The sequence below is a fragment of the Panthera uncia genome, assembly GCF_023721935.1.
Source record: "Panthera uncia isolate 11264 chromosome C1 unlocalized genomic scaffold, Puncia_PCG_1.0 HiC_scaffold_4, whole genome shotgun sequence".
Lineage (NCBI taxonomy): Eukaryota > Metazoa > Chordata > Mammalia > Carnivora > Felidae > Panthera > Panthera uncia.
Window position 1 is genome coordinate 61459555 of NW_026057585.1, and position 26286 is coordinate 61485840.

At 43.6% G+C, this 26286-nt stretch overlaps 1 protein-coding gene and 1 pseudogene across 6 annotated transcripts in view; one reads left to right on the top strand and one right to left on the bottom strand.

Moving 5' to 3' along the window:
* Nucleotides 1–19527, bottom strand: part of MROH7 (maestro heat like repeat family member 7) — a 59516-nt gene extending 39989 nt beyond the window's left edge. For 3 of the 6 annotated variants that reach the window (XM_049617110.1, XM_049617111.1, XM_049617108.1), the window contains exons 1-3: nucleotides 19277–19460; nucleotides 10191–10225; nucleotides 8099–9403 (exon numbers count right to left, since the gene is read on the bottom strand). In XM_049617110.1, coding sequence (XP_049473067.1) covers nucleotides 8099–9329 — 1231 coding nt within the window. In that variant the 5' untranslated portion in view covers nucleotides 9330–9403; nucleotides 10191–10225; nucleotides 19277–19460. The other 3 variants (XM_049617109.1, XM_049617113.1, XM_049617112.1) reach the window with 3 other exon arrangements.
* Nucleotides 12718–13317, top strand: LOC125912576 (60S ribosomal protein L17-like; annotated as a pseudogene).
* Nucleotides 19528–26286: the final 6759 nt, after the last annotated feature.

Genomic DNA, 26286 nt, shown 5'->3' on the forward strand with positions numbered 1-26286 from the left:
GCTAGAACCCACAAACTGGGATCACGACCTGAGCCAAAGTCAGGCTCTCAACTGACAGCCTCCCAGGCGCCCTTGATTTGTTTTTGATCAAATTATAAATATATAATTTTTTGACCATTTTTATTCTCTTCTTTTTCCACCTATTCTCTTTCTTCTTCTTTATTTTCCTGTCTCCTTCTCTGGATTTAGCCTTACAGTTTTTTTATTCTCTTTTTGGTTTTCTTTTCTCTCTTTTCATGTTTCTCTTTTTGTGGGATCAGGCTCCCCATTGCTTTCCTTTTTTTCCCCCAGGGTTACTTCCATGAACAAATCAAAGCACACCACCCCCGCTACAAGCAAGGAGGAGCTCTGCAGAGGACTGACCAGTGGGATAGAGCAGCCAAAATGCAACAACAGAATGCATCCCACATATATCAAACACACCTCCTGAAACACCAGGCCCTGGACAGTGTATGACCCCTTTTTAATACAGTAGTACTTACAGGTGCAGGAAACATAACAAGCCTTCAAAACATGCAAAAACCAGAAACTTAGCCAAAATGACAAAACTGAGGAATCCTCCCCAAAAGCCAAGAAGAAATTGCTCAAAACAGATGTAAATAATACATCTGAACAAGAATTTATAATAATAGTCATAAGACTAGTAGCTGGGCTTGAAAAAAACATAGAAGACACCAGAGAAACTCTTCCTGCAGTAATCAAAGACCTAAGATCTAGTCAGAATGAATTTAAAAATGTTATAACTGAGATGCAAAATAAACTAGAAACAGTGACAGCAAGGATGGAAGAAGCAAAGGAAAGAATAGGTGAAGTAGACGATAAAAATTATAGAAAATAATGAAGCTGAAAAAAAGAGGGAAACAAAATTACGAGATCACTAGGGGAGAATTAGAGAACTAAGTGATTCCATGAAACAAAACAGTATCTGTATCATAAGAATTCCAGAAGAAGAAGAGTGAGAGAAAGGGGCAGAAGGTTTATTTGAACAAATTATAGTTAAGAATTTCCCTAAACTGGGGAAGAAAACAGGCATCCAGTCCAAGAGGGACAGAGAACTCCCTTCAAAATCAACAAAAAACGAGTCAACACCATGACATATCATAGTGAAACTGGCAAGATACAGATAAAGAGAGAATTCTGAAAGCAGTTAGGGACAAACAGGCCTTAACCTACAAGAGTAGACACATAAGGTAAGTAGCAGACCTGTCCACTGAAACTTGGCTGGCCAGAGGGAGTGGCAGGAAATATTCAATGTGCTGAATAGAAAAAAATATACAGCCAAGAATTTTTTATCCAGCAAGGCTATCATTCAAAATAGAAGGAGAAATAAAGACATTCCCAGACAGACAAAAACTAAAGGAGTTCATGACCACTAAACCAGCCCTGCAAGAGATCCTAAGGGGGACTCTGAGTGGAAAGCAACAAGACTAAAAAGGACCAGAGAACATCACAACAAACATGAAATCTACAGATAACACAACAGCGCTAAATTCATATCTTTCAATAACCAGTCTGAATGTAAATGGACTAAATGTCTCAATCAAAAGACATAAAGTATCAGAATAGATTAAAAAAAAAAAGATCCATCTCTATGCTGCCTACCAGAGACTCATTTTAGACCTGAGGACACCTGCAGATTAAAAGTAAGGAGATGGAGAACCATCTATCATGCTAATGGATGTCAAAAGAAAGCCAGAGTAGCCATACTATCTTCAGACAAACTAGATTTTAGGACAAAGACTGTAACAAGAGATGAAGAAGGGCATCATAACATAATGAAGGGGTCTATCCATCAAGAAGAGCCAACAATTATAAATATTTATGCCCCCAACACGAAAGGCCCCAAATACATAAACCAGTTAATCACAAACATAAGCAAACCTATTGATAATAATATCATAATTGTAGGAGACTTTAATACTCCACTTACAACAATGGACAGATCATCTAGGCAGAAAATCAAAAAGTAAACAACAGCTCTGAATGACACATTGGACCAGATGGACTTAACAGATATATTCAAAACATTCATCCTAAAGCAACAGAATACATCTCTGCTGTCAGCACAGAACCTGCTTCGGATCCTCTGTCTCCCCTCTCTCTCTCCTTCTCTCTCAAAAATAAATAAATGAACATTCTAAAGCAGCAGAATATACATTCTTCTTGAGTACACATGGAACAGTCTCCAAAATAGATCACATAATAGGTCACAAAACAGCCCCCAAAGGTACAAAAAGATTGAGATCATACCATGCATATTTTAAGATCACAACACTATGAAACTTGAAATTAATCACAAGAAAAACTTTTAAAAGCCCCCCAGTACATTGAGGCTAAAGAACATCCTACTAAAGGGATGCTTGGGTGGCTCAGTCTGTTGAGCATCCGACTTTGGCTCAGGTCATGATCTCACGGTCCATGAGTTTGGCCCCCACATCGGGCTCTGTGCTGACAGCTCAGAGCCTGGAGCCTGCTTCAGATTCTGTGTCTCCCTCTCTCTCTGCCCCTCCCCCATACGTGTTCTGTTTCTCTCTGCCTCTCAAAAATAAAGAAAACTAATTTAAAAAGAACATCCTACTAAAGAATGAATGGGTTAATCAAGAAATTAAAGAAGAAATTTTAAAAATACATAAAAGCAAATGAAAATGAAAACACGACAGTGCAAACCCTTTGGGATGCAGCAAAGGCAGTCCTAAGAGGACGATTCAGGCAAGAAAGTTCCCAAATACACAACCTGACCTTAGACCTAAAGGAGCTAGAAAAGGAACAGCAAGTAAAGCCCAAAGCCAACAGAAGAAGGGAAGTAAGACAAATTAGAGCAGAAATTGGGGCACCTGGGTGGCTCAGTTGGTTAAGCGTCCGACTTCAGCTCAGGTCATGATCTCACAGCCCATGAGTTCGAGTCCTGTGTCGGGCTCTATGCTAACAGCTCAGAGCCTGGAACCTGCTTCAGATTCTGTGTCTCCCTCTCTCTGTCCCTTCCCTGCTTGTGTTCTGTCTGTCTGTCTCTCTCTCAAAAATAAACATTAAAAAAAATTTTTAAATAGCAACAACAACAAAAAAGATTAGAGCAGAAATAAGTGATATAGAATCCCAAAAACAAAACAAAACAAAACAAAACAGTAGAGCTGGTTTTTAAACTAAGAGCTGGTTTTTTTGAAATAAACAAAATCAATAAACCCATAGACAGACTTCTCAAAAAGAAAAGAGGAGAGGACTCAAATAGATAAAATCACAAATGAAAGAGGAGAGATCACAACCAACGCCACAGAAATACAATTATAAGAGAATACTATGAAAAATTATATAGCAACAAACTGGATAATCTGGAAGAAATAACAAATTTCTAGACACTCACACACTACCAAAACTCAAACAAAGAGAAATAGAACATTTGAACGGACCTGTAACTAGCAAAGAAATTGAGTTGGTTATCAAAAATCTCCCAACAAATAAGAGTCCTGGGCCAGATGGCTTCCCAGAGGAATTCTACCAGATATTTAAAGTATAGTTACTATCTATTCTTCTCAAACTGTTCCAAAAAATATAAATGGAAGGAAAGTTTCCAAACTCATTCTATGAAACCAGCATTACTTTGATTCCAAAACCAGACAAAGACTCCACTAAAGAGGAGAATTACAGGCCAATATCCTTGATGAATATGGATGCAAAAATTCTTAACAAGATACTAGCAAATCAAATTCAACAGTACATTAAAAAAATTATTCACCATGATCAAGTGGTCCTTCCTGGGCTGCAGGGCTGGTTCAATATTCACAAATCAATCAACATAATACATCACATTAATAGAAGAAAGGATAAGAACCATATCATCCTGTCAACAGATGTAGAAAAACCATTTGACAAAATACAACATCGCTTTTGATAAAAACCCTCAAGAAAGTTGGGATAGAAGGAACATACCTTAACATCATAAAAGTCATATATGAAGGGCCCACAGCTAATACCATCCTCAATGGGGAAAAACTGAGAGATTTCCCCCTGAGATTAGGAACACAACAGGGATGTCCACTCTCACCACTGTTGTTTAACATAGTGTTGGAAGTCCTAGCCTCAGCAATCAGAAAACAAAATGAAAAAAAAGGCAACCACATTGGCAAAGAAGAAGTTAAACTTTTACTCTTCACAGATGATATGATGTTCGACATGGAAAACCCAAAGACTCCACCAGATGAAAAAAAAAACTGCTAGAGCTGATACATGAATTCAGCAAAGTTGCAGGATATAAAATCAATGTACAGAAATTAGTTGCATTTCCATACACCAATAATGAAGCAACAGAAAGAGATATCAAGGAATTGGTCCCATTTACAATTGCACCAAAACCCATAAAATACCTAGGAATAAACCTAACCAAAGATGTAAAAGATCTGTATGCCAAAAACTATTGAAAGTTTATGAAAGAAATTGAGGAAGACACAAAGAAATGGAAAAACATTCCATGCTCATGGATTGGAAGAACAAATATTGTTAAAATATCATTACTACCCAAAGCAATCTACACATTCAATGAGACCCCTCTCAAAATAACACCAGCATTATTCACAGAGCTAGAAAAAACAATCCTAATATTTGTATGGAACCACAAAAAGACTCTAAATAGCCAAAGTAATGTTGAAAAAGAAAACCAAAGCTGGTGGCATCACAATTTGGGACTTCAAGCTGTATTACAAAGCTGTAATCATCAAGACAGTATGGGTATTGGCACAAAAACAGATATATAGATCAATGGAATAGAATAGAGAACCCAGACATGGATCCACAAATATATGGCCAACTAATCTTTGATAAAGCAGGAAAGAGTGTCCAATGGAAAAAAGACAGTCTCTTTAGCAAATGGTGTAGGGAGAACTGGACAGCAACATGCAGAAAAATGAGAAACTATACCACTTTCTTACACCATACACAAAAATAAATTAAAAAATTAATGAAAGACCTAAATATGAGGCAAGAAACCATCAAAATCCTACAGAAGAAAATAGGCAGCAACCTCTTTGGCCTCAACTGCAGCAACTTCTTAACTTGATATGTCTCCAGAGGCAAGGAAAATAAAAGCAAAAATGAACTATTGGGACCTCACCAAGATATGCTTCTGCACAGCAAAGGAAACAATCAACAAAACTAAAAGACAACTGACACAGAATGGGAGAAGATATTTGAAAATGACCTATCAGATAAAGTGTTAGTATCCAAAATCTATAAAGAACTTACCAAACTCAACACCTGAAGAATAAATAACCCAGTGAAGAAATGAGCAGAAGACATGAACAGACACTTTTCCAAAGAAGATATCCCGATGGCAAACAGACACATGAAAAGATGCTCAACATCACTCATCATCAGGAAAATACAAATCAAAACAACAATGAGATACCACCTCACACCTGTCAGAATGGCTAAAATTAATAACTCAGGACACACCAGTGAGGATGTGGAGAAGGGGGAACACTTTTGCACTGTTGGTGGGAATGCAAACTGGCACAGCCACTCTGGAAAACAGTATGGAGGTTCCTCAAAAAAAAAAATAAAATTAAAAATAGAAGTACCCTACAACCTAGCTATTGTACTACTAGGAATTTATACAAAGGATACAAAAATGCTGATTTGAAGGGACACATGCACTCCAATGTTTATAGCAGCGATATCAACAATAGCCAAATTATGGAAAGAGCCCAAATATCCAACAACAGTTGAATGGATTAAGAAGATGTGGTATATGTAGGGGCACTGGGGGGGCTCAGTCGGTTAAGCGTCTGACTTCAGCTCAGGTCATGATCTCACAGCTTGTGAGTTCAAGTCCCGTGTCGGACTCTATGCTGACAGCTCAGAGCCTGGAGCCTGTTTCAGATTCTCTGTCTCCCTCCCTCTGCCCCTTCTCCACTCATGTTCTGTCTCTGTCTGCCACTCAAAAATGAATAAATGTTAAAAAAAAAAATTTAAGTACCTAAGAATTAACCTATCAAAAAAAAAAAGGCATTAGATCTATATGGAAATTTTTTAAATTTTAGCAAAAGATATATCCAACATAAAGAAGAACTTGAATAAATGGATAAATTAATAACATTCCAATAAAAATTCCAGAAAGGCTTTTTGAAGACCTAGACAAATATACTATAAAATGCATACGGAAGGGAAGCCTGGCTGGCTCAGTCAGTGGAGCATATGACTCTTGATCTAGGGGTCGTGAGTTGAAGTCCCATGTTGGGTGTAGAGATTACTTAAAAACAAAATCTTAAAAAAATAATAAAAATAAGGGCACCTGGGTAGTTCAGTCGGTTAAGTGTCTGACTTGGGCTCAGGTCATGATCTTGAGGTTTGCAGTTTGAGCCCCGCATCGGGCTCTGTGCTGACAGCTCAGAGCCTGGAGCTTGCTTTGGATTCCGTGTCTCCCTTTCTCTCCGCCCCTCCCCTGCTCACGCTCTGTCTCTGTCTCTGTCTCTCTCTCTCAAAAATAAATAAACATTAAAAAAATAAAATAAAACCCAGCAATTGCACTACTAGGTATTTATCCAAGGGATACAGGTGTGCTGTTTCGAAGGGACACATGCACCCCAATGTTCATAGCAGCACTATCAACAATAGTTAAAGTATGGAAAGAACCCAAATATCCATCAATGGATGAATGGATAAAGAAGATGTGGTATATATATATATACAATGGAGTATTACTCGGCAATCAAAAAGAATGAAATCTTGCCATTTGCAACTACGTGGATGGAACTGGAGGGTATTAGGCTAAGCAAAATTAGTCAGTCAGAGAAAGACAAATATCATATGAATTCACTCATATAAGGACTTTAAGAGACAAAACAGATGAACATAAGGGAAGGGAAGGAAAAATAATATAGGAACAGGGAGGGGGACAAACCATAAAAACTCTTAAATATGGAGAACAAACTGAGGGTTGCTGGAGGGGTGGTGGGAGGGGGGATGGGCTAAATGGGCAAGGGGCACTAAGGAATCTACTCCTGAAATCATTATTGCACTATATGCTAACTAATTTAGATGTAAATTTAGAAAATAAAAATTTAAAAATAAATAAATAAATAATTTTTAAAAATAACATAATTAAAGACAATAATAAAATGTATATGGAAGAAAGGGGGTCTACTAATAACCTCCAGGACACAGTGTGGATGCTGTTGTCCTCAGAATAACTTTGAGAAGAACTTCAAAGAGGAATTCCCACCCTACCAGATACATACTATATCTTTATAAAGACATATTTACAAAGCCGTGGTATTTTTTAAAAAAATCACAATATGGAATTGGCTCATGAACAAACAAAAATATTTGGAGATATAAATAATTGGAAAAAGATCTTTACATAAAAAATTGATAAGGGATTAATTTATAGAACTCCTGCATATCACAGGTGAGGTACAGGCTCCAGACAGGATTTCAAGTCGTTGCTCAAGTTGGAATATCAAACACTCAACAGAAGTGAGCTGAGCCCAGAGTCTGCATGCGCCACTGGTCAAACTTTTTTTTAATGTTATTTATTTTTGAAAGAGAAAGAGAGAGAGCGCGTGCAACCGTGGGAGGGGCAAAGAGTGAGGGGGACAGAATCGGAAGTGGGCTCCAGCCTCCGAGCTGTCAGCACAGAGCCCAGCACAGGGCTCAAACTCACAAACCATGAGATCATGACCTGAGTTGAGGTTGGACCCTCAACCGACTGAGCCACCCAGGAGCCCCTCCACTCGTCAAACTTAGCAACCCGAGAAGCCAGGTCTGAAATTTAACTAGAAAGAAAGAGGCATACATTTCAAAAGAAATGTATTGTTAGCTATTGGACACATAATTTGGACATAATAAAAATATTATGACATGGGGATATTACAGTTAAGGAAATTGACGCTCATAGAAAGTAGTTTGTCCCAAGTCACATAGCAAGCAGAGTCTGAGCACTGGATCTCTTGTGGGTAATTAATATATTGCATGTTGTCCATCGTATGCTGTTCCCTTCCTCTCCCCTCTCCTCTCCTCTCCTCCCCCCAACTCCCTGCCCTGCAAGACTGAATACAAAATTCTTCCAGGGAATTGCCCTCTCTGGGGCCATCACCCTTGCCATACTCACCCCCTGGGATGCTTTGGAAGGCTGTGGTGTCCTTGTCCATGGTATTATAGGTGGGGAACCCCAGCGAGAACTGGCCTGTCTCAGTGCCAACCATCTCATCCCAGCTCCCCAGATTCTTGTCCAAAGGTATGGCATGGATGCTATTGTCCTCAAAATAATCCTGCTGGCTGCTCAGTGTCAGGGTAGAGGTGTCACTGAAGATGAGGCTGGAACCCAGGCTGAGAGTCTCATTGGAGCCCAAGAGCAGAGTCATACACGAGGGTGGAGAAAGGGTGGAGCTGGGTCCACGGGTGCTGGAATGCAGGCTGATACTATTGCTGGAGCCAGGAATCAGGGTCAAGCATGAGGCTTGAGTGATGGTCATGTTCAGGTCAGACCTGAGATTGTTATTTGAAGCCACATTGATGGTTCCCTTGGAACTCGTGTTCCAGGCTGTACCCAAAACTCCTTTTGAGACAGATCCAGAGCTGTTATGTGAAACCACAGTGATGGTCTCGTTGGCATCTGGGATCAGGGTCCCACAAGAACTTGGACCCGCATTGAGGTACAGCTTGGAGGTGTTTCTTGAGCCCACACTGTGTAGCTGGTTGGAGTCAGAGTCCAGAGAAGAATTTGAGGTTGGAATAAGGAGAGCTTTTGAGCCTGACCTACAGATGCAGTGGCCCACCACCAGGGCTTCTCTTGAATAGGGCCTTAGAAATGGGTTTGCATCAGTCCTGGAAGGACTGGAGTTACTCTGACCCACATCAAAAATCTTGCTTGAGAGAGAGTTGAAAGCCTCCTCAGAACTGAGCCCAGAGTGCTTCCCTGAGCTCAGATCTTGGGCCTCAGTAGAGCTGGGGCTCAGCACAAGGTTTGGGGCTGGACCCAGGGCCCCTTGTGAGTCAGGCCTTGAGACGTGATTTGAATTCAGGCCCAGGGCTTCACCAGAGTGGGAAGTGGTGATCTGGAGGGAGACTGGGGGCACAGTCTGGCTGTCACCAGGCCTGGGGGTGTTACCAGATACCAGGCCAGGGGCCTCCTCTGAGACAGGACTCAGAGTTGAATTGAGGTCTGGAACAAGATCTGAGCCAGGATTCAAGGGTGGGTTCAAGAGAGGAACTAGGCCCATGTCTGTGTGGGGCTCAGAGATAGTGCTGGAGCCTGAATCTGGGGCCTCTGCCAGGCTGAGACTGGGAGTCATGTTCGAGCTTTCACAGAGGACCAGATTAGCCCCTGGGCTCAGAGCCATGCCTGGTCTGGAGGTCTCTCAATGCCACTGCCCCTTCTCTCCAAAAGCCAACTGTTGAACTCCCTACAATGCCCCTGAGAGGAAGAAAAGCAAATTCAGCCACACTTCACCTTTTAAGTCATGCTTAAAACCTTCCCACGGCTCCCCACTATCCTTAGGATGAAGGCCCTTGTGTGATTTCCCAGGTCCTTGTAACCATGCCCAGTCCACCTTTACAGCCACATCTACACAGCTCTCCCCCTCGTGCTCTCAGTGCCAGCTGTATCCCCTGGGTTTCTCTGACCACACCCTGCTTCCTCTCAGCTATGGGCCCTTAACAAATACAGTTCCCTTGGCTCGGAACCTCGTGTCACTGTGCTTTGCCAAGCGCACTCCTCCCAGGAAAATATTCATCCTACTTTATTCCAATGACCCATTTAGTGTTCTAGCCTGTGCTAGAGGTGGCAAGGACTGTGCTCCCTTAGTCTCTGGGACATCCCCAGCATCTAGCACAGTGCCAGGTATAGAGTAGAAGTCCACAAATACCAGACAAATGAGGCCTTACCCACCAAAGGTAGAAAAGGGGAAGGAGGAGCCTCCTTACAGGTTACCCTACTTCCAGCCTAAATTTCTAGAACTACTCTGCAAATGGCTGTGACACTAGATTCCCAAAACGGCCCTGGTAGAGCTGCCCAATGCCATTGACAGTTTGCCTGTTCTGGGTGAGGCAGGCCACATGGAGGAGAACCCAGGACAATCCTCAAAACCACAGCCTGCCTCACCCCAGCAATCGGCCTGCCGGTGAGCTCCCCGGTGCCCCCACCCTACCCCCCCTTCCACACTTGTGCTCCTCTCCCTGTGGGACTCACTGGGACAGCTCACCTGCATTCATGGTGTTCTTAAGCAGGAATGGGCCCCTGGGAGGAGACGACAGAAGAAGACTGAGTCAGGTGAAATATGTTTTCTCAATGCTTACTGAGCAAAGTCTACAAGCCGGCCATGACTCCTGCTAACCAAATGCTGCCCCCCCACCCCCGCCTCAACACACACACACAGAGTCCTGGAAGTTAGATACTATTGTTCCATTACATACTTAAGGAAGTGGAGGTCAAGGAGAGGAAGGCCACCCATCCTACTGGCCCTCAGGGAAGCCAAGACCATCTCCTTATGCCACCCATCTACCTAAACTCCTCCATGGCTTTCCATCGTCTTCAGGACAGCATCTCCAATCCTCAGCAGGACCTAAAAGGCCCTTCTGTGTCTGGTCTTAACTCCCCTTTCACCCTTCTTGCCCCTCCAAATTCCCTTCCCCATTCCATTCCACCACCCTTCAACTCTTCTGTGTGTCTCCAAAGAGCCAGGCTCCCGGGTTAGGTCTGGGCCTTCCAAAGGTTGGGCGTACCCTTCTCCAGACTCCTTCCCCTGGCCAGCACCTGTGGCTTCACCCTTCAAATTTCAGCTTAAGAGCCTTCTAGGTCCCCCAGACAGGTGAGGTCCACTTGTAAGTTCCCATGGTATCTGGTCCACTTCCCCCATCACACACGTTTCCCCGCTAGGCAGCAAGATCTCTAAGAGTCTAACACAGCCCCTGGCACACAGTCACTGTTCAATGAATAAGTTTGTTACTTCATCTCGTTATTTCTTCTTTACTCGCTCATTTATTCTTTCACTTGCTCATTTTGTCACTTACTCATTTCTTATTCATTCATACACTAACCCACTCACGAAATCATTTACTCACTCTATAAATTTTGCTGTGCATCTATCGCTTGGCTTTGAAAAGACCAGAGATTTGGTGTCAGATGGTTCTGGGTTCGTCTTCTTACTAGTCTGAGTGTACTTGGGCAAGAGACTTTCCCCCTCTGGCCCTCATCCTGCTATTCTCTAACATGGAAAGTATAAAGCCTCCCACCTAGAGTGGTTATAGTTTCAGTGCCTGGCACAGAACATATGGCCTGAAACATACTACCTGAAATGTAAAAATCCAGAACTCCTTGCTTGTACAGTCTTTTACTAAGGGTACTGCACTTAAGTTTGTGTTCACACTTTTGTCTTCTTTTACTTAAAGAAGAGCCTTAAAAAAAATCTTCAGGTTCTGGAACACCTGGGCGGCTCAGTCAGTTAAGCGTCTGACTTCAGCTCAGGTCATGATCTCATAGTCTGTGAGTTCGAGCCCCACGTCAGGCTCTGTGCTGACAGCTCAGAGCTTGGAGACTGTTTCGGATTCTGTGTCTCCCTCTCTCTCTGCCCCTCCCCTGCTCATGTTCTGTATCTCTCTGTCTCAAAAATAAATGAAAACATTAAAAAACATTTTTTTTAATCTTCAGGTTCCAAAAACCCTAGATCTTCCCTTCGTCACCACTCCCACCTGTGTGCATGCTGTGTGTGTGTGTATGCACACACGCGTGCTTGCAAACACACACACACACATACCATAGTTATCAAAGACAGGCATTTTCAAGCTGGAAAAGTATGCATCAAGTGCAGCCTATGAGGCTGTGAGTAGGATTTTGAAAGGCTTGAGTGGTTTGGGCTGTGGAAAAGAGTAACCTCTACCTCCCTGACACAGCAGATGCCCCAGTGACTGGGGCAGCCCATGCCTCACCCTCCACCAAAAGGACGTTGTGCATTGGGAAGAGTGGGATTCTTGGGGCTTTGATGGGACACAGGGAGTCAAAGGAGCTCACTACTGACTCAACAGCCACAGGCTACCTATGGGCCTTTGCTTCCAAGCCTTGGGCCCCAATTAGGGAGTGCAGAGAACAGCCGTAAAACAGCTAGCAAATCCTGTCCAAGACTGAGAGAATCATTGACTGATTCCCATCCTTTCTCATTGAACCCTTCCAGGACTTGAACAAGGGTTGGTGGAGCCCTCAGGAGGTGTAACTATCAGTGAATCTTCCAGTTCCTCATTCAGAACACGTTTATTAGATGCTGGGCCTGGAATATGTTAGGCAATCATGAGTATGCACTCACACACACACATATGCACACACACACACACACACACACACACATCTGATATTGGGACACCTCACACTTAGAGAATACAAAACAGAGCTTGCTATCTTTCTCCTAAATCAGACCTTCCTATTCTCTTCCATTTCCAGGAACTGGAACTACTACAGCCAGAAATGATATCATCCTTCACTACTCTCTCATTTGCTGTACCCAATTTTGGCCAAGTTCTGCCAATTCTGGCTCCAGAAAAGTTCCCAAATACCATCCCATATCTCCATCTCCACTGCCAGACCCTAGTGCAGCTTCCATTGCTTAAGTCTGGGTCTTGACATTGCACTTGAAACAAGGGTTCCTGTATCTAAGGACTGCTCCCAACAAACCATTATCCAAACTGAGCTAAATTGTCTTTAAAAGTGCACTCAAGAGTGGCCTGAGGTGATCTCTGAAAATGGTTCACTATTCACTTGGTCCAGAAAACTCAACAAAATCATATAAATCAAGAGGTTGAAATTGTGTTCACTTTAAGAACATACATGAAACTACTCATACCATCAAGGTATGCATATCCAAAAAGCCACCAGGTATCTGAAAGATGTCACTTTGTAGAAGCAATGTGTGCCATTCTGTAACTACAGTCGTGGAATTAGTAGGTGTGCCCAGGCCAAATAGTGGGGCTGGACACAGCGTCGGTGGCCCAAAGGGTGCTGAATTTTTACTGCACACACTTAAAAATGCAGAAAGTAATGCTGAACTTAAGGGTTTAGATGCAGATTCTCTCAGCGTTGAGCACATCCAGGTGAACAAAGCCCCCAAGATGTGTCATAGAACTTACAGGGCTCACTGTTGGATTAATCCATACATGAGCGCTCCCTGCCACCCTGAGATGATCCTGACTGAAAAAGAGCAGATTATTCCTAAACCAGAAGAGGAAGTTGCACAGAAGAAAAAGATATCCCAGAAGAAACTGAAGAAACAAAAACTTATGGCCCGGAAGTAAATTCTGCATAAAATAAATGCAAACAAAAGTAAAAAAACCAAAAAACAAAAAACAAAACTTCATTCAACAGTGTGGTACTGACATAAGGATAGACATACAGACAAATGGAATAGAATTGAGAGTCCAGAAATAAATCCATGCATTTATGGTCAATTAATTTTTTTAAGTTTGTTCATTTATTTTGAAAGAGAGAGAAACAGACAGACAGAACAAGTGGGGGAGGGGCAGAGGGAGGGGGATAGAGGATCCAAAGCAGGCTCTGTGCTGACAGCAGAGAGACTGATGCGGAGTTCAAACTCACAAGCCTTGAGATCATGACCTGAGCTGAAGTTGGGTGCTCAACTGACTGAGCCACCCAGGTGCCCCATATGGCCAATTAATTTTTGACAATGATGCCAATTCCATTCAAAAGAGGTAGAATAGTCTCCTCAACAAATGGTGGTGGGACAACTAGGTTCAACATGCAAAAGAATAAAGTTGGACCCTTACTTCACACCATATACAAAAATTAACTCAAAAGGATTAAAGACCTAAACATAAAAGCTAAAATTATGAAGTTCTTAGAAGATATCATAGGGGTAAATATTCACGACCTTGGATCTGGCAATGGTTTCTTAGATATGACACCAAAAGCACAAGCAGCAAAAGAAAAGAGTAAATTAGACCTTAACAAAATTAAAAACTTGTGCATCAAAAGACAGTATTGGGGCACCTGGGTGACTAAGTCAGTTAAGCATCTGACTCTTGGTTTTGGCTTGGGGATGATCTCTCGGTTTGTGAGTTCAAGCCCCACATTGGGGTCCACGCGACATTGCGGAGCCTGCTTGGAATTCTCTCTCTCTCTCTCTCTCTCTCCTTCTCTCTCTCTCTCTCTGCCCTACCCCTGCTTGTGCTCTTTTTCTCTCAAAATAAATATAATAAACTTAAAAAAAAATGTTAAAAGACACCATCAAGAAGTGAAAAGGCAACCTACAAAATGGGAGAAAATATTTGTAAGATCTATTTCTGATGAGTCAAGTATCCAGACTACATAAAGAACTCTCATAACTGGACGACAAAGAGACAAGCAATCCAATTTAAAAATGGGCAAATAACTTGAATAGGACACTTTTCCAAAGATATACAAATATTTAACAACACACAAAAATATGCTCAACATCACTAGTCATTAGGAAGATGCAAATCAAAACCATGATGAGATATCAGTTTATACCCACTATAATTTTTTAAATGGAAAATAAGAAGTGGTGCCTGGCTGGCTCAGTCAGTGGAGCATGTGACTCTCAGTCTTGGGGTTGGGAGTTCAAGCCTCACGTTGGGCATAGAGGTTATGTTTTTTTTTAAGTTTTAAAAATTTTTAAAAAGAAAATAACAAGAGTTGGCAAGGACATAGAAAATTGACACTCTCAAACACTGCTGCTAGGAATATAAAATGGTGTAGCCTCTGTAAAAACCAACTTGGTGGTATTGCAAGAAGTTAAACAGAATTACCATCTGATCCAGCAATTCCACTCCTACCACATACGCAAAAGAATTGACAATGGGTGTTCAAACGAAAACTTGTGCAAAAATATTCATAGTAGCATACCCACAAGAGCCAAAGGTGGAAACAACCCAACTGTCCATGAACTGGTGAATGGATAGACAAAAGTGGTACATCTATACAACGGACTATTACTCAGCCATAAAAGAGTCTCATGCTGATACTTGCTAAACAAGGATAAACTGAAAATATACAAAGTGAAAAAAGGCCACATATTGTATGATTCCACTTATGTGAAATATCTAGAATAATCATATCTAGAGAGACTAAAAGCAGATTAAAGCAGAAAGAGGTTGCCAGGGACCAAGGAAAGAGGAGAATTGAAAGTGACTGCTTACTGGGTACAGGCTTACTTTTTGGAGTGACAAAAATGTTCTGGAACTAGACAGTGATGGTTGTTGTGCAACATTATGAAGTTACTCAATGTCACTAATAGTGTTATGCTATGTATATTGTACCACAATTTTTTCTAATGCATGTAACAGGCAAGAGGATATAGACTCATTTTTCCCTGTTCCTCCTTTCCAAATACAACTAAATATCCTGGAAATGATTCAACTGACAACCATAAGAAGACTTTTAAAGCTAGAAAGAAGGCAGTGGACTAGCTATGAACCTCAGGACTTGAGGGATGACACTGGGTGTGTTCCCCAGGGTTTTCTTTTTATCTCCCATATATCCCAAACTGGACACCAGAGAGGACTGCAACACAGATGCAGAGGAAGAAAAGCCTGTTCCCATTGGCCAAAAGACTAGGAAAGGGGAAGCCCAACAGAGATGGGCCCCCAGTGGGGAGCCCTAATCCCCATTCCATATCCAGGACAGTGGCAAGCCAATTCACCTGCAGGAGGAGTGTTAGCAGAGCCTTGGATCTCGGGGCTCTCCACCCAGTGGCAGAGAATATACTAGGTCCCACAGCTCCTGGCATCCCAGTGGCAACAGGTGGCCATCAAGGGAAGCACCTTCTTGCCCCTGCAGGCAGCATCACCAGGAATGAACAAGAGGCCCAGCAGAAAAAAGTATACCAAGGCTCTGAAAACTATCATTAGAACTACAGTCCACTGGGGCGCCTGGGTGGCTCAGTTGGTTGAGTGGCTGACTTCGGCTCAGGTCATGATCTCATGGTCCATGAGTTCAAGCCCCGCGTCGGGCTCTGTGCTGACAGCTCGGAGCCTGGAGCCTGTTTCGGATTCTGTGTCTCCCTCTCTCTGACCCTCCCCCATTCATGCTCTGTCTCTCTCTGTCTCAAAAAGAAATAAACGTTAAAAAAATTAAAAAAAAAAAAAGAAAGAACTACAGTCCATAAAAGCAGGCCAGAACCTACATTCTAAGCCCTAACAGGTTGATTGCCAGCTAAAAGGGAAGGTTTAAGTAGGATCAAAAGTCTCTTAACATAACATCCAAAATGTCAAGGACACAGTCAAAAATTACTCATCATACCAAAAACTAAAAAAATCTCATCTCGAAAAAAGATAACTAATGCCAACACTGAGATGAATCTGATGTTGGAATTTGTGATCATGATTGTAAAGCAGTTGTTATAAAAATGCTTCAGGGCACCTGAGTGGCTCAGTCAGTTGAGCATCCAACTCTTGATTTTGGCTCAGGTCATGATCTCACTGTTCATGAAATTGAGCCCCACGTTGGGCTCTACGCTGACAGCATGGAGCCTGCTTGGAATTCTCTCTCTATCCCTGTCTCTCTGCCCCTCCCTTACTGTCTCTCTCTCTCTCTCTCTCTCTCTCTTTCAAAATAAATAAACATTTAAAAATGCCATTAAAGGGACGCCTGGGTGGCTCAGTCAGTTTGAGCGTCTGATTTTGGCTCAGGTCATGATCTCATGGTTTCAAGCCCTGCGTTGGGCTCTGTACTGACATCTCAGAGCCCAGAGCCTGCTTCAGATTCTTTGTCTCCCTCTCTCTCTGCCCCTCCCCTGCTCACGCTCTGTCTCCCTCTCCTTCTCAAAAATAAATAAACATTTTAAAATTTTTATTAAAAAATAAATTTTAAAAAATAAAAATGCCATTAAAAAATGTTTCAACAGGCAATTACCAATCCTCCTGAAGCAAGTGAAAAACTAGAAAATCTCAGCAAAGAAATAGAAGTTATGAAAATACAATAATTGAAATTAAAACAGATGTTATTTTAAAGGCACAACTGAAAACATTTTAAGTTGCTGGATGAGCTCAAGAAGAGAGTGGAGGTGACAAAGGATAGAATCAGTGAACTTGAGGACAGATCAATGAAATTCGCTTAACCTGAATAACAGAGATAAGGGACTGAAAAAAATGAACAGACCTGGTACAAAACAAAATATCTAACACTGTTATCATCAGAGTTCCAGAGATGCTGAAAATATTCAGAGAAGTAATAGCTGAAAACTTTCCAAACTTAGTGAAAGAAATAAACATACCGATTTAGGGAGCTGAGAAAGCCACAAACAGGATAAGCCCAAAGACATTGACACCAAACACATCATGATTAAACTTCTGAAAACTAAAAACAATGAAAAGCAACTTAAAAGCAACCAGAAAGCAGTATCTATCAGAGAACACCAATTCAAATGACAGAGGATTTCTCATCTGAAACCAGGGAGGCCAGAAAGAAGTTGCACACATTTTTCCAGCGCTGAAAGAAAAAGAAAAAAACAAAAAACAAAAAACCTGTCAACTGCAAATTCTGTATCTGGCAAAATTATCCTTCAGGAATGAAGAGGAGATAGATATTCTCAGACAAAGGAAAAGTGAATGCAAATCAAACCATGTTATTCCCCTGTGGGGTCCCTCTGTGACTTCTCACGGGCTTTCACATGATGGGGTGTAGGTAAAACTTACATTTTTTATAAGATAGATTTCTGGGCCTCTGCTTTGCACCTCTGAGGGGAATTAGACTTTTATTGAGCTCTCCCCCTACCACCTCTGTGATTATCACATAGCTGGTGTGCAGACCACGGGTGGAGACATCCTCATCTACAGTCTGAGGTCTGTGTTTCTTTTACCAGGGCCCTCAGCCCACAGGCCTGGCCCCTCCATCTTTCTAGCTACGTACATTCCCTTCCCCACCCCATACCTGAACCACTCTCAACTTCTCCCAGTGCCTCAAATATGTTGGCTTCCTTCTTGACTTAGGGTCTTTGTAAATATTCTTTCCACTTCCTGCAAACTTCTCCAAGACTACTCAACCAAACCTCTATCACTTCCCCTGGCTAACATCTAATATTAAAAAAAATTCTTTTTAATGTTTGTTTTTGAGAGAGAGAGAGAGAGAGAGAGAGAGACAGAGTGTGAGTGGGGAGGGGCAGAGAGAGAGGGAGACACAGAATCCAAAGCAGGCTCCAGGCTCTGAGCTGTCAGCACAGAGCCCAACGTGGGGCTCGAACTCACAAACCACGAGATCATGACCTGAGCCGAAGTCAGACACTTAACCGACTGAGCCACCCAGACATCCCTAACATCTAACATTTTAGATCCCAGCTTAGGTGTCCCTTCCTCCAGGAAGTCTTCCTGGGATGCTCAAATATGGGTGAAGTGCCCTCCTCCTGTGATCACTCTGTTCTAGTGTATCCCTCTGTTCACTCATATGTCTCTACTCTAAAAAATGAGCTTGGTCAATCTCTGGCTGTTTTGTTATTCTTTTTTCCCCACCATGTGGCACAATACCTAGCACACAGGGGAGGTTTAGAAATGCTCATGGAGTGAGGGGATGGATGGGTGGATGGATGGATGGGTGGGTGGATGACAACTCTTCAAGATAGGTATCATTATTTTCACTTACTGGCGTGGTAAGTGAGACTATTCAGGAATCCAAAGTAATGTTTGCAAAGCCCCAGAAAATGGCAGCCAGAATTCAAACCCAGGTCCTCTCCACTGACAGCTTTTTCTACAACACCCCAGAGATTTTTGAGGCATGAATCACTCAGTGAAGCCACATCTTCCTGTTTTCCATTCTCCATTCCCTCTGCCACTTAGGCCCCAACCCTAGAATAAAAGTCTAGTGATGCCCAGCTATAATGCACAAATCCAGGGCTTTGTGGTCAGCTAGACCTGAATTTGAAACCCACTCCGTCTCTCACCAGTGGTGTGAGCAAGGGCAGGTAACCTCAACATGCTCTGTATCAATCTAAATACTCAGTGCACAAGATTAGTGGAGGGAATAAAATGGATAATGGACATAATGATCATCATAGCACTTGGCCCCCAATGGTACCTCCATGAATGCTCATCTTATCATCTCTTTGGTGAGGATATGCTAGGGGGCCTTGAGATAAAGACCAAGTCTGGCTTCCAGGTTCTCTGCCTTCTTCCCCCGCCACCCCCCACCCCATCACCCCATCTATGGCATTCCTCCTTCATCTTCACATCCTCTTCCCTCTCACCTCCCCCAACTCCCACCAGCCATGCTCTCAGAACAAGTCTAAACTCTTTCTCCATGAGACTTGAGCTGCTGATGGAAAGTTCGATGTGTTACCTCCACCTGGGGCATCCACATGGCAACAGAAAATTCAGCCTTAAGCCAAAGATATGAAGTTCTAACTGTAGAATTACAGCCAAAAGGGAAAGACCTTTCCCCAGGGGGGAGGGGTCAAGGTGGTAACTGCCTTGTGCAGGCTGTGGAGGATGCCCCCACCCCTGGGACTTTCCCAGAGCCACCCCTCAGCTTACCTAGTCTCCCCCCAGTCCAGGCCCGTGTTGTGGTCTTTGTGAGGTCACCATGACTCAGGAGTTCCCAGCCAATGAGGCCCCTGCTCATGCTACACGGTAGATAGAAGCAGGGAGCTATCCTTTCAAAGAAGGGCCTTCAACCACTGCCTAGAAATGACCTCACTCAAATGAAGGCCAAATCCCTTGCCCAGGATTCAAGCCTCCCCATAAATCCCCTTACCATATGATCTTACGCCTTTGTTTATCTTGGGGTGACAGCCTGGTTCTGAGGAGCATTGCAGGTCTGGGGCACAGCAGACCTGAGAGGGAAGCCTGTGGGTAGCGGGGTGTATGCAAAGGGCTTTGGAATCAGGCAGTCCACATTGAGGACACTGAGACCCACAGAGGGAAAATCCTAGCCCAAGGTCAAGAGCTAAGACACCGTGCAAGTCCCTTATCTTTGCCCTACTCCACCCTGCCTCCTCACCTAAGGCACAGATAACAGTTTGGAGTAGGGCAGGGATGAGGGCTGGGTCAGGAGCCCCAGACCATGAAACCCAGATTCCAGGATAAGGAAATAGAGCAACCATTATCTTGCTAAAGAAAAGCTTTGTACCGAGCAAAAACTAAGCTGATTAAGATTACCAGTGACTACATAGAAAAACTTCACTGGGTACCACTTAAAAAGCTGTAATAGAACTATCCACTAAGCTGTATTCCCATTTACCCAGGTCATTAAATCTGGCCTCATCACCCCAAGTCCCCACCTCGGGTGCCTTAGCGCTCTACGGTGAATTCCCTCCTAGAGGTCCCGCCCACTTGCTGCCTCTTCCACGTGACCTACCAACCAACATCACCAAGTTTTCTTTCTCAGCAGAATCCTCCTCCGGCAGAAACTCTCATCTTGCCCCAGTAGCCCCTCACCCGCTCTCCAGCTGCAGTGACAAGCCTCTGCCAAGAACCACCTCTAAGTCCCTCTCTTCTCTGGCACTCAGTTAACCAAAGGTCCTTCCAATTTTGTCTCCAAAGCCAACCCCACACACTCCTGCTCTGGCTCAGGTCCTCACCATTGGAAGCCCAGATTTTGGCCAGTCTTCTAAATCATGTCACATAGGGCAAGCTCTCCCATGAGCTACAGCCACCACCATCCTGCAGCCTCCCTGACAACTCATTCCCACGCCTTCAGTGTCTCCCACCGCCCCCAAGGTCATGTCCAAGCTCTTGGCTCTGGCGTGGAGACCCCTTCTCAGTCTGCTCCTGCCTATGTGTTTCTCCTCCCTTTTGATTTTGTTAATTCGTGCTAGAACACAATATACATACAGGAAACTGCACGCATCATGCCCATTCTGATGAATTTTCGTCCAGCGAGTGAACACATGTAACCAGCACCCTGACCTGGAAATGGGACATTACCAGGACCCCAGAGACCTTCCAGTCACTATCCCCCACCAAGGGCAACCACTGTCCCAACTTCTAACACCATTGTTTAGAGTTGCCTGTTTCTGTGCTCCATTAAGTAGAATTATACAGCGCATACCCTTTTGTTTCTAGCTTCTTTGGTTGAATACTATTTGTGAGATTTCATACTTTTGCATGTGGTAGCTTCTTTCCAAATGTTGTTTCCCCTTGTCTCTTCCTGCTTTTTATCTTTTTCCAGAATCTTCAGGTAGTTGTATTTTGCTTGTCTTTGTACAATTTTCTTTCTTTCTTTCTTTCTTTCTTTCTTTCCTTTCTTTCTCTTTCTTTCTTTCTTTTCTTTCTTTCTTTTCTTTCTTTCTTTCTTTCTTTCTTTCTTTCTTTCTTTTCTTTCTTTCTTTCTTTCTTTCTAATTAAGTAATCTCTGCACCCAATGTGGGGTTTGAACTCACAACCCCAAGATGAAGAGTTGTATGCTCTGCTGACTGAGCCCGCCAGGTGCCCCCAGGTAGCTGTTTTTCATATTTTGTCCAGAGTTCACAGTTGTTATGTCCAGGAGGGTTGGTCCAATAGGAGCACTTTGCCATTACTAAAGGTAGAATCTCTCCTTTTAAATTTTTTTCTTATTTTTCTTTTTTCTTACTCATTTTAGGATTACTGAATTTGCCTTCCTTCTCTTGCTCTGCTTTTCTCTCTTCTGCTTGCGTGGAAGCTCCCTATCCCAGGGTTACGCTAGCTATGTGAACATGCATACTTGCCTGGCAAAGTCTAAACTTAACTAATAGTGTTATCCAGCTTCAGAAAAAACAACAAACGAAAACCGCAAGTTTCAGTCCAGCCAGCGGCCTACCAACTTCTAGGCTAGTGTCATTCTTTATTTTAGTCTGGGTCTGTCTTTTCAATCCTACCAATTAGACATTATTGTTTTATGTGATCTGTGTTTGTTTAGGCTTAACCAGTACATTGGCTGACCATTTTTTAAATCGAATCTCGGATGCACCATCTGGGATCAATTTCCTTCTGCCTGAAGAATGGCCTTTATCATTTCCTTAGGAAGAGTTTGTTAGTGGTAAGCTATTTTTTGTTTGGAAAAAAAAAAACACCTTGGGGCGCTTGGGTGGCTCAGTCAGTTGAGCATCTGACTTCGGCTCAGGTCATGATCTCGCGGCTCATGTGTTCAAGCCCCACATCGGGCTCTGTGCTGATAGCTCAGAGCCTGTAGCCTGCTTTGGATTCTGTGTCTCCCCCTCTCTCTGCCCCTGCCCCCCTCAAAAATAAATAAACATTAAAAAAAAATTAAGAGAAAAACAACTTTATTTTATCCTCTTTCTTGAAACTATTTTTACTGCATGTAGAATTCTAGCGTGTCTGTTATTTTATTTTATTTTATCAATAGTAATAATGATAGTACACTATTTGAGAGGTCAGTTTGCCAGCTTTGGAGTGATTGACCTATTATCTCTGGCTGCTTCTGAGATCTTTGACTTCGGTGTTCTGCAGTTTTTCTATGACGTATGTAGTTATGGATTGCTTTTGATTTTATTTTTTCCTACTTGGGATTCATTGTGATTCCTAAATCTGGGGGTTGGTGTTCAATCATTTGGAGACTTTTCCACAAATTGTTATAGGCTACTGGCTATAGGCTGTTGTTATAGCCTTTCCCTTGTTCTTTCTCGATTCTTCTACAACTCTGATTACATGCATGCTAGTCCTTCTCGCCGTCATACTTCCTATCTCTTTGATTCTTCTATGCTGATTTCTGGATAGATCTTATCTAATTCTCTAATCAACTATGTCTAAGTTACGTTAAGTCTTCCCATTAAGCTTTTTTATTTTATTTGTATTTTTCATTTCTGGAAGTTCTGTTTGGCTCTCTCTTGAATCTGCTTGGTCACTCTATATAATCTACTATTGTTTGTTCATATTTTCTTTCTTTTTTTTTTTTTTTTGGGACAGAGAGAGACAGAGCATGAACGGGGGAGGGGCAGAGAGAGAGGGAGACACAGAATCGGAAACAGGCTCCAGGCTCTGAGCCATCAGCCCAGAGCCCGACGCGGGGCTCGAACCCACGGACCGCGAGATCGTGACCTGGCTGAAGTCGGACGCTTAACCGACTGCGCCACCCAGGCGCCCCTGTTTGTTCATATTTTCAAGCCAGCTTTAATTTTTTTCAACACATTATTTTATCCCATGTCTGGTCGTTTTGACTTCTAAAGACTTTGTGGGTCTGATTCTGCTGTTTCCTTTTCTGTCAATTTTCACTCATGGGGCCTTGTTTTCTTATGAGTTTTGGGGGTTGCAGACTCTGAGCTGTTCATTTTCCTTGACTCTTTGCCTGGGAATTCCTTAAGTCCTGGTTGAAGCTATGTTCCTCATGAGAAGACTTGTTTTTTCTTCTGCTAGTTGCCTTAGGGCACCACCGACTGAGTACCTTAAACTAAATTCCACCATTTAGTGGTTTTGGACCACTTAGGTGGTATGAATTTGGACCAAGGACCAGTGTGAGGGACAGCCTGTGGTTAATAATTTTCAGAGGAGTTTATTTTTCTTAAGTAGGTTCCACGCCCAGTGTGGGACTTGAACTCATGACCCCAAGATCAAGAGTCACACGCTCTGCTGACTCAGCCAGCCCGGAGCCCCCAGAGGAATATTTTTAACTCACCAAAGGCCAAACCCACCAGTTTTGGTGCACCCTTACCAAGAGTGCAGCCTTTGGATTCCATTTTCATGTATCTTACTAAAATCCTCGCTTTGGAGGGGGCCCTAGGCTTTATCCCTTGTCACCCCATCTGTACAGCTACCAGAGTGGAAACTCAGCATCACCAGGGATTGGCCAAATTCCTCGGGACAAAAGTCAGCCTTCACAGTTGCTTGCCTCTTAGAGCTCCTGTTCCTGTTTGTGCGTCATTTTTCATCAGCTTAGAGATACACTTTAAAAGATTATTATATTTCATCCAGCATTTAAGCTGTTTTCACGGGAGGTTTGTCCACTAGTGTGTCTAGCTCATTACACTGCTCGGATTGCTACCCGGTCTCATCTCCCACCATCTCCTCCTCCACAATTTCTGCTTTAGCAACACGGTGGTATCTCCGAACTCACGGTAATGATCCCTGCCTCGGTGCCTTTTCTCATGATGCTCCCTCCATCTGGAGTCTCCTTTCTCTTCCATTCTGTTGCCCCAAACTGGGTTCACCTCTTGGTGTTGAGCCAAACGACATAGCCAAGGCAAAGAATAAGAAAAGGAAGGGTTTTACCTGCCACAAGAGAAGGAGGACACCAGGGACCTTTCCCAAAGCAGTGTCTCCTCAAACAACAAAATCGCGGAGCTCTTCAGCTAAGGAATCCATGAAAGGGTTTGTGTAATGGGGAATACAGCATGGCATTGGGGCAAAAGTCATCTGATGGTGACTGAGTCCAGGTCAAAATCTTGAGAACCTGCAAGGGTCAGCATCATCGATTCTCCGGCTCCGGTGGGTCCGGTATCTCAGTGTTCAGAGGGGTTTAGATCCTGCGGAGAGAACTCAGAATGTGCAACAGGTCAGTCCTCACTTCTGAATATGGTGAGGCTAGGTCCTGACCTGAAGGCGGCTGTTTGTTCTTACATTCTTTCACAAGATGGCTGAGGACCCAAAGTGCCTTTTCTTCTGTCGAGAAAGCTGTGTTCGTCTTTCTTTTTCTGGGGGCCCCCTTTTCTGCGGATAGTTCCTCCCCACTTCACCTGTATAACTCCTACCTGTCTGTCAAAATGCAAGCGGTATCATCTCCAGGAAGCCCTCCATGATGCCCTCCCCACAGCTGGGTTAAGGCTTCCTCCTCTGCTCTTGCAGCATAGCTCAGAACACCTATGACAGCATGCTGTAGATTTCTAGTCACTTGCTTATTTCCCTCATTATAGCGAGGATGTTTTAAGGACAGAGATGATGTCTTTTCATCTTTGCTTGCCTGGCACCCAAAGCCTGGCCCAGAGCTGGTACCCAAGGTCTTTGCAGAAGAAGGTGTTTGCCGCAGAAATGAGTCTTATTCTTACCCTGGCCTCTCTTGCCTCCCTCCCTGCCCCATGCTGTTACAGCAGCAATAGAAAACTAATACGCCCACTAGAAAAGGCGAAACAAAGCAAAGATACTAATAATAAGTGTGCATTGAAAAGACTGGAAGGAGCTTCAACAAAATGAAGACAAGTTACAGCTGGTTAGTGGATCTCACTGTTCATTTCCAAATAATTTCCTTTTTCGATGTTTCTGAATTTTCCAATATCTTTCTTATATCACTGCTATAAGGGGGAAGATCATAAGCTTTCATTTTGTCTCTAAGAGATCCTACCCACCCTTCAAAGTCCAGATCAACCACCGGCTCCCTCAGGGAGCTTTCTAGACAGCTTTGTCTTGGCCAGGGGCCTTCTCTCTGCTCCCACGTCCTTAACACGGCAACTGGATTCTAAACGCCTCAGAAGCAGCGTCCGTGTTGTTCTCCCCAAGGTCCAGCGGGCCCCAGCTAGTGTGAGTTGAACATTCGTGAGCTGGATTCAGGAACAATCAGTCATTCTTCCTAGCTGGGGAACCTCAAGGCTGCATTTCCCCACATTCTGATGAGCTCCCCTGGGGAAGGAGGGGAGGAGGGGCAGCCTCAGGGAAAGCTGGAAGGGGCCTCTCAGGGCCAGTGGGCGGAGCCTCCTTCCAAAAGACACCTGCTCCCCATCTGAAATGTTGCTGCTTCCTAACACCCTCTTGTTTCGGGTCAGTAATGTATCAAAGTGACCCAGGTAACAAAGGCTGGGATTCACACCTTAGTGAGCCTTTTGTCCTTCTGAGTGGTGTAGTGGGGGAAGTCACACGGCTGAGGGAGGCGGTGCTAAAACAGACAGCCCAGGTGTTAGGGATAGTTGGAACTTCCCCCAGCCATTTCTCAATACCAACTTCCAGAATCACCCTCCAAAATGCAAAGCCAAGCAAGTCTCTCCTGCTTTCCCATAGGTGAAGGTTCCCCACCCTGTGCAGGTTGGGGCCAAGCTCTTTATCAGGGTGACGCAGGCCCATCTCCCTGAACACCCCCACTCCCACCTGGTGATCCAGTCACATTGTACTGCCCGTGTCCCCAAGCAAGGCCTCTCCCACACGACTTTGCGCACTCCCCTTTGTCTGGAACATCCTCCCCTAGTTCCTGTCCCCATGATTCTCCAGGTCAGCTCAGGCCATGCCTCTTCTGAAGGCCACCTGCCCCACCCAGGAGACTGGCTTCCTCCTCTGTGCTCCGAATCCCCCCCGTGCCTCCCTGACCCATCTTGCTCCCCTTGGGGGCCCTGCCATTGGCGCTTGCCGGCTCTGACATCCTTACAGGCTTGAACCCCCCTCCTTCAGCACCAGCCCTAGAATGGCTGCTCTACATACGAGATGCTAGAGCCTCCTGAGACCCCTTGGTTTCTT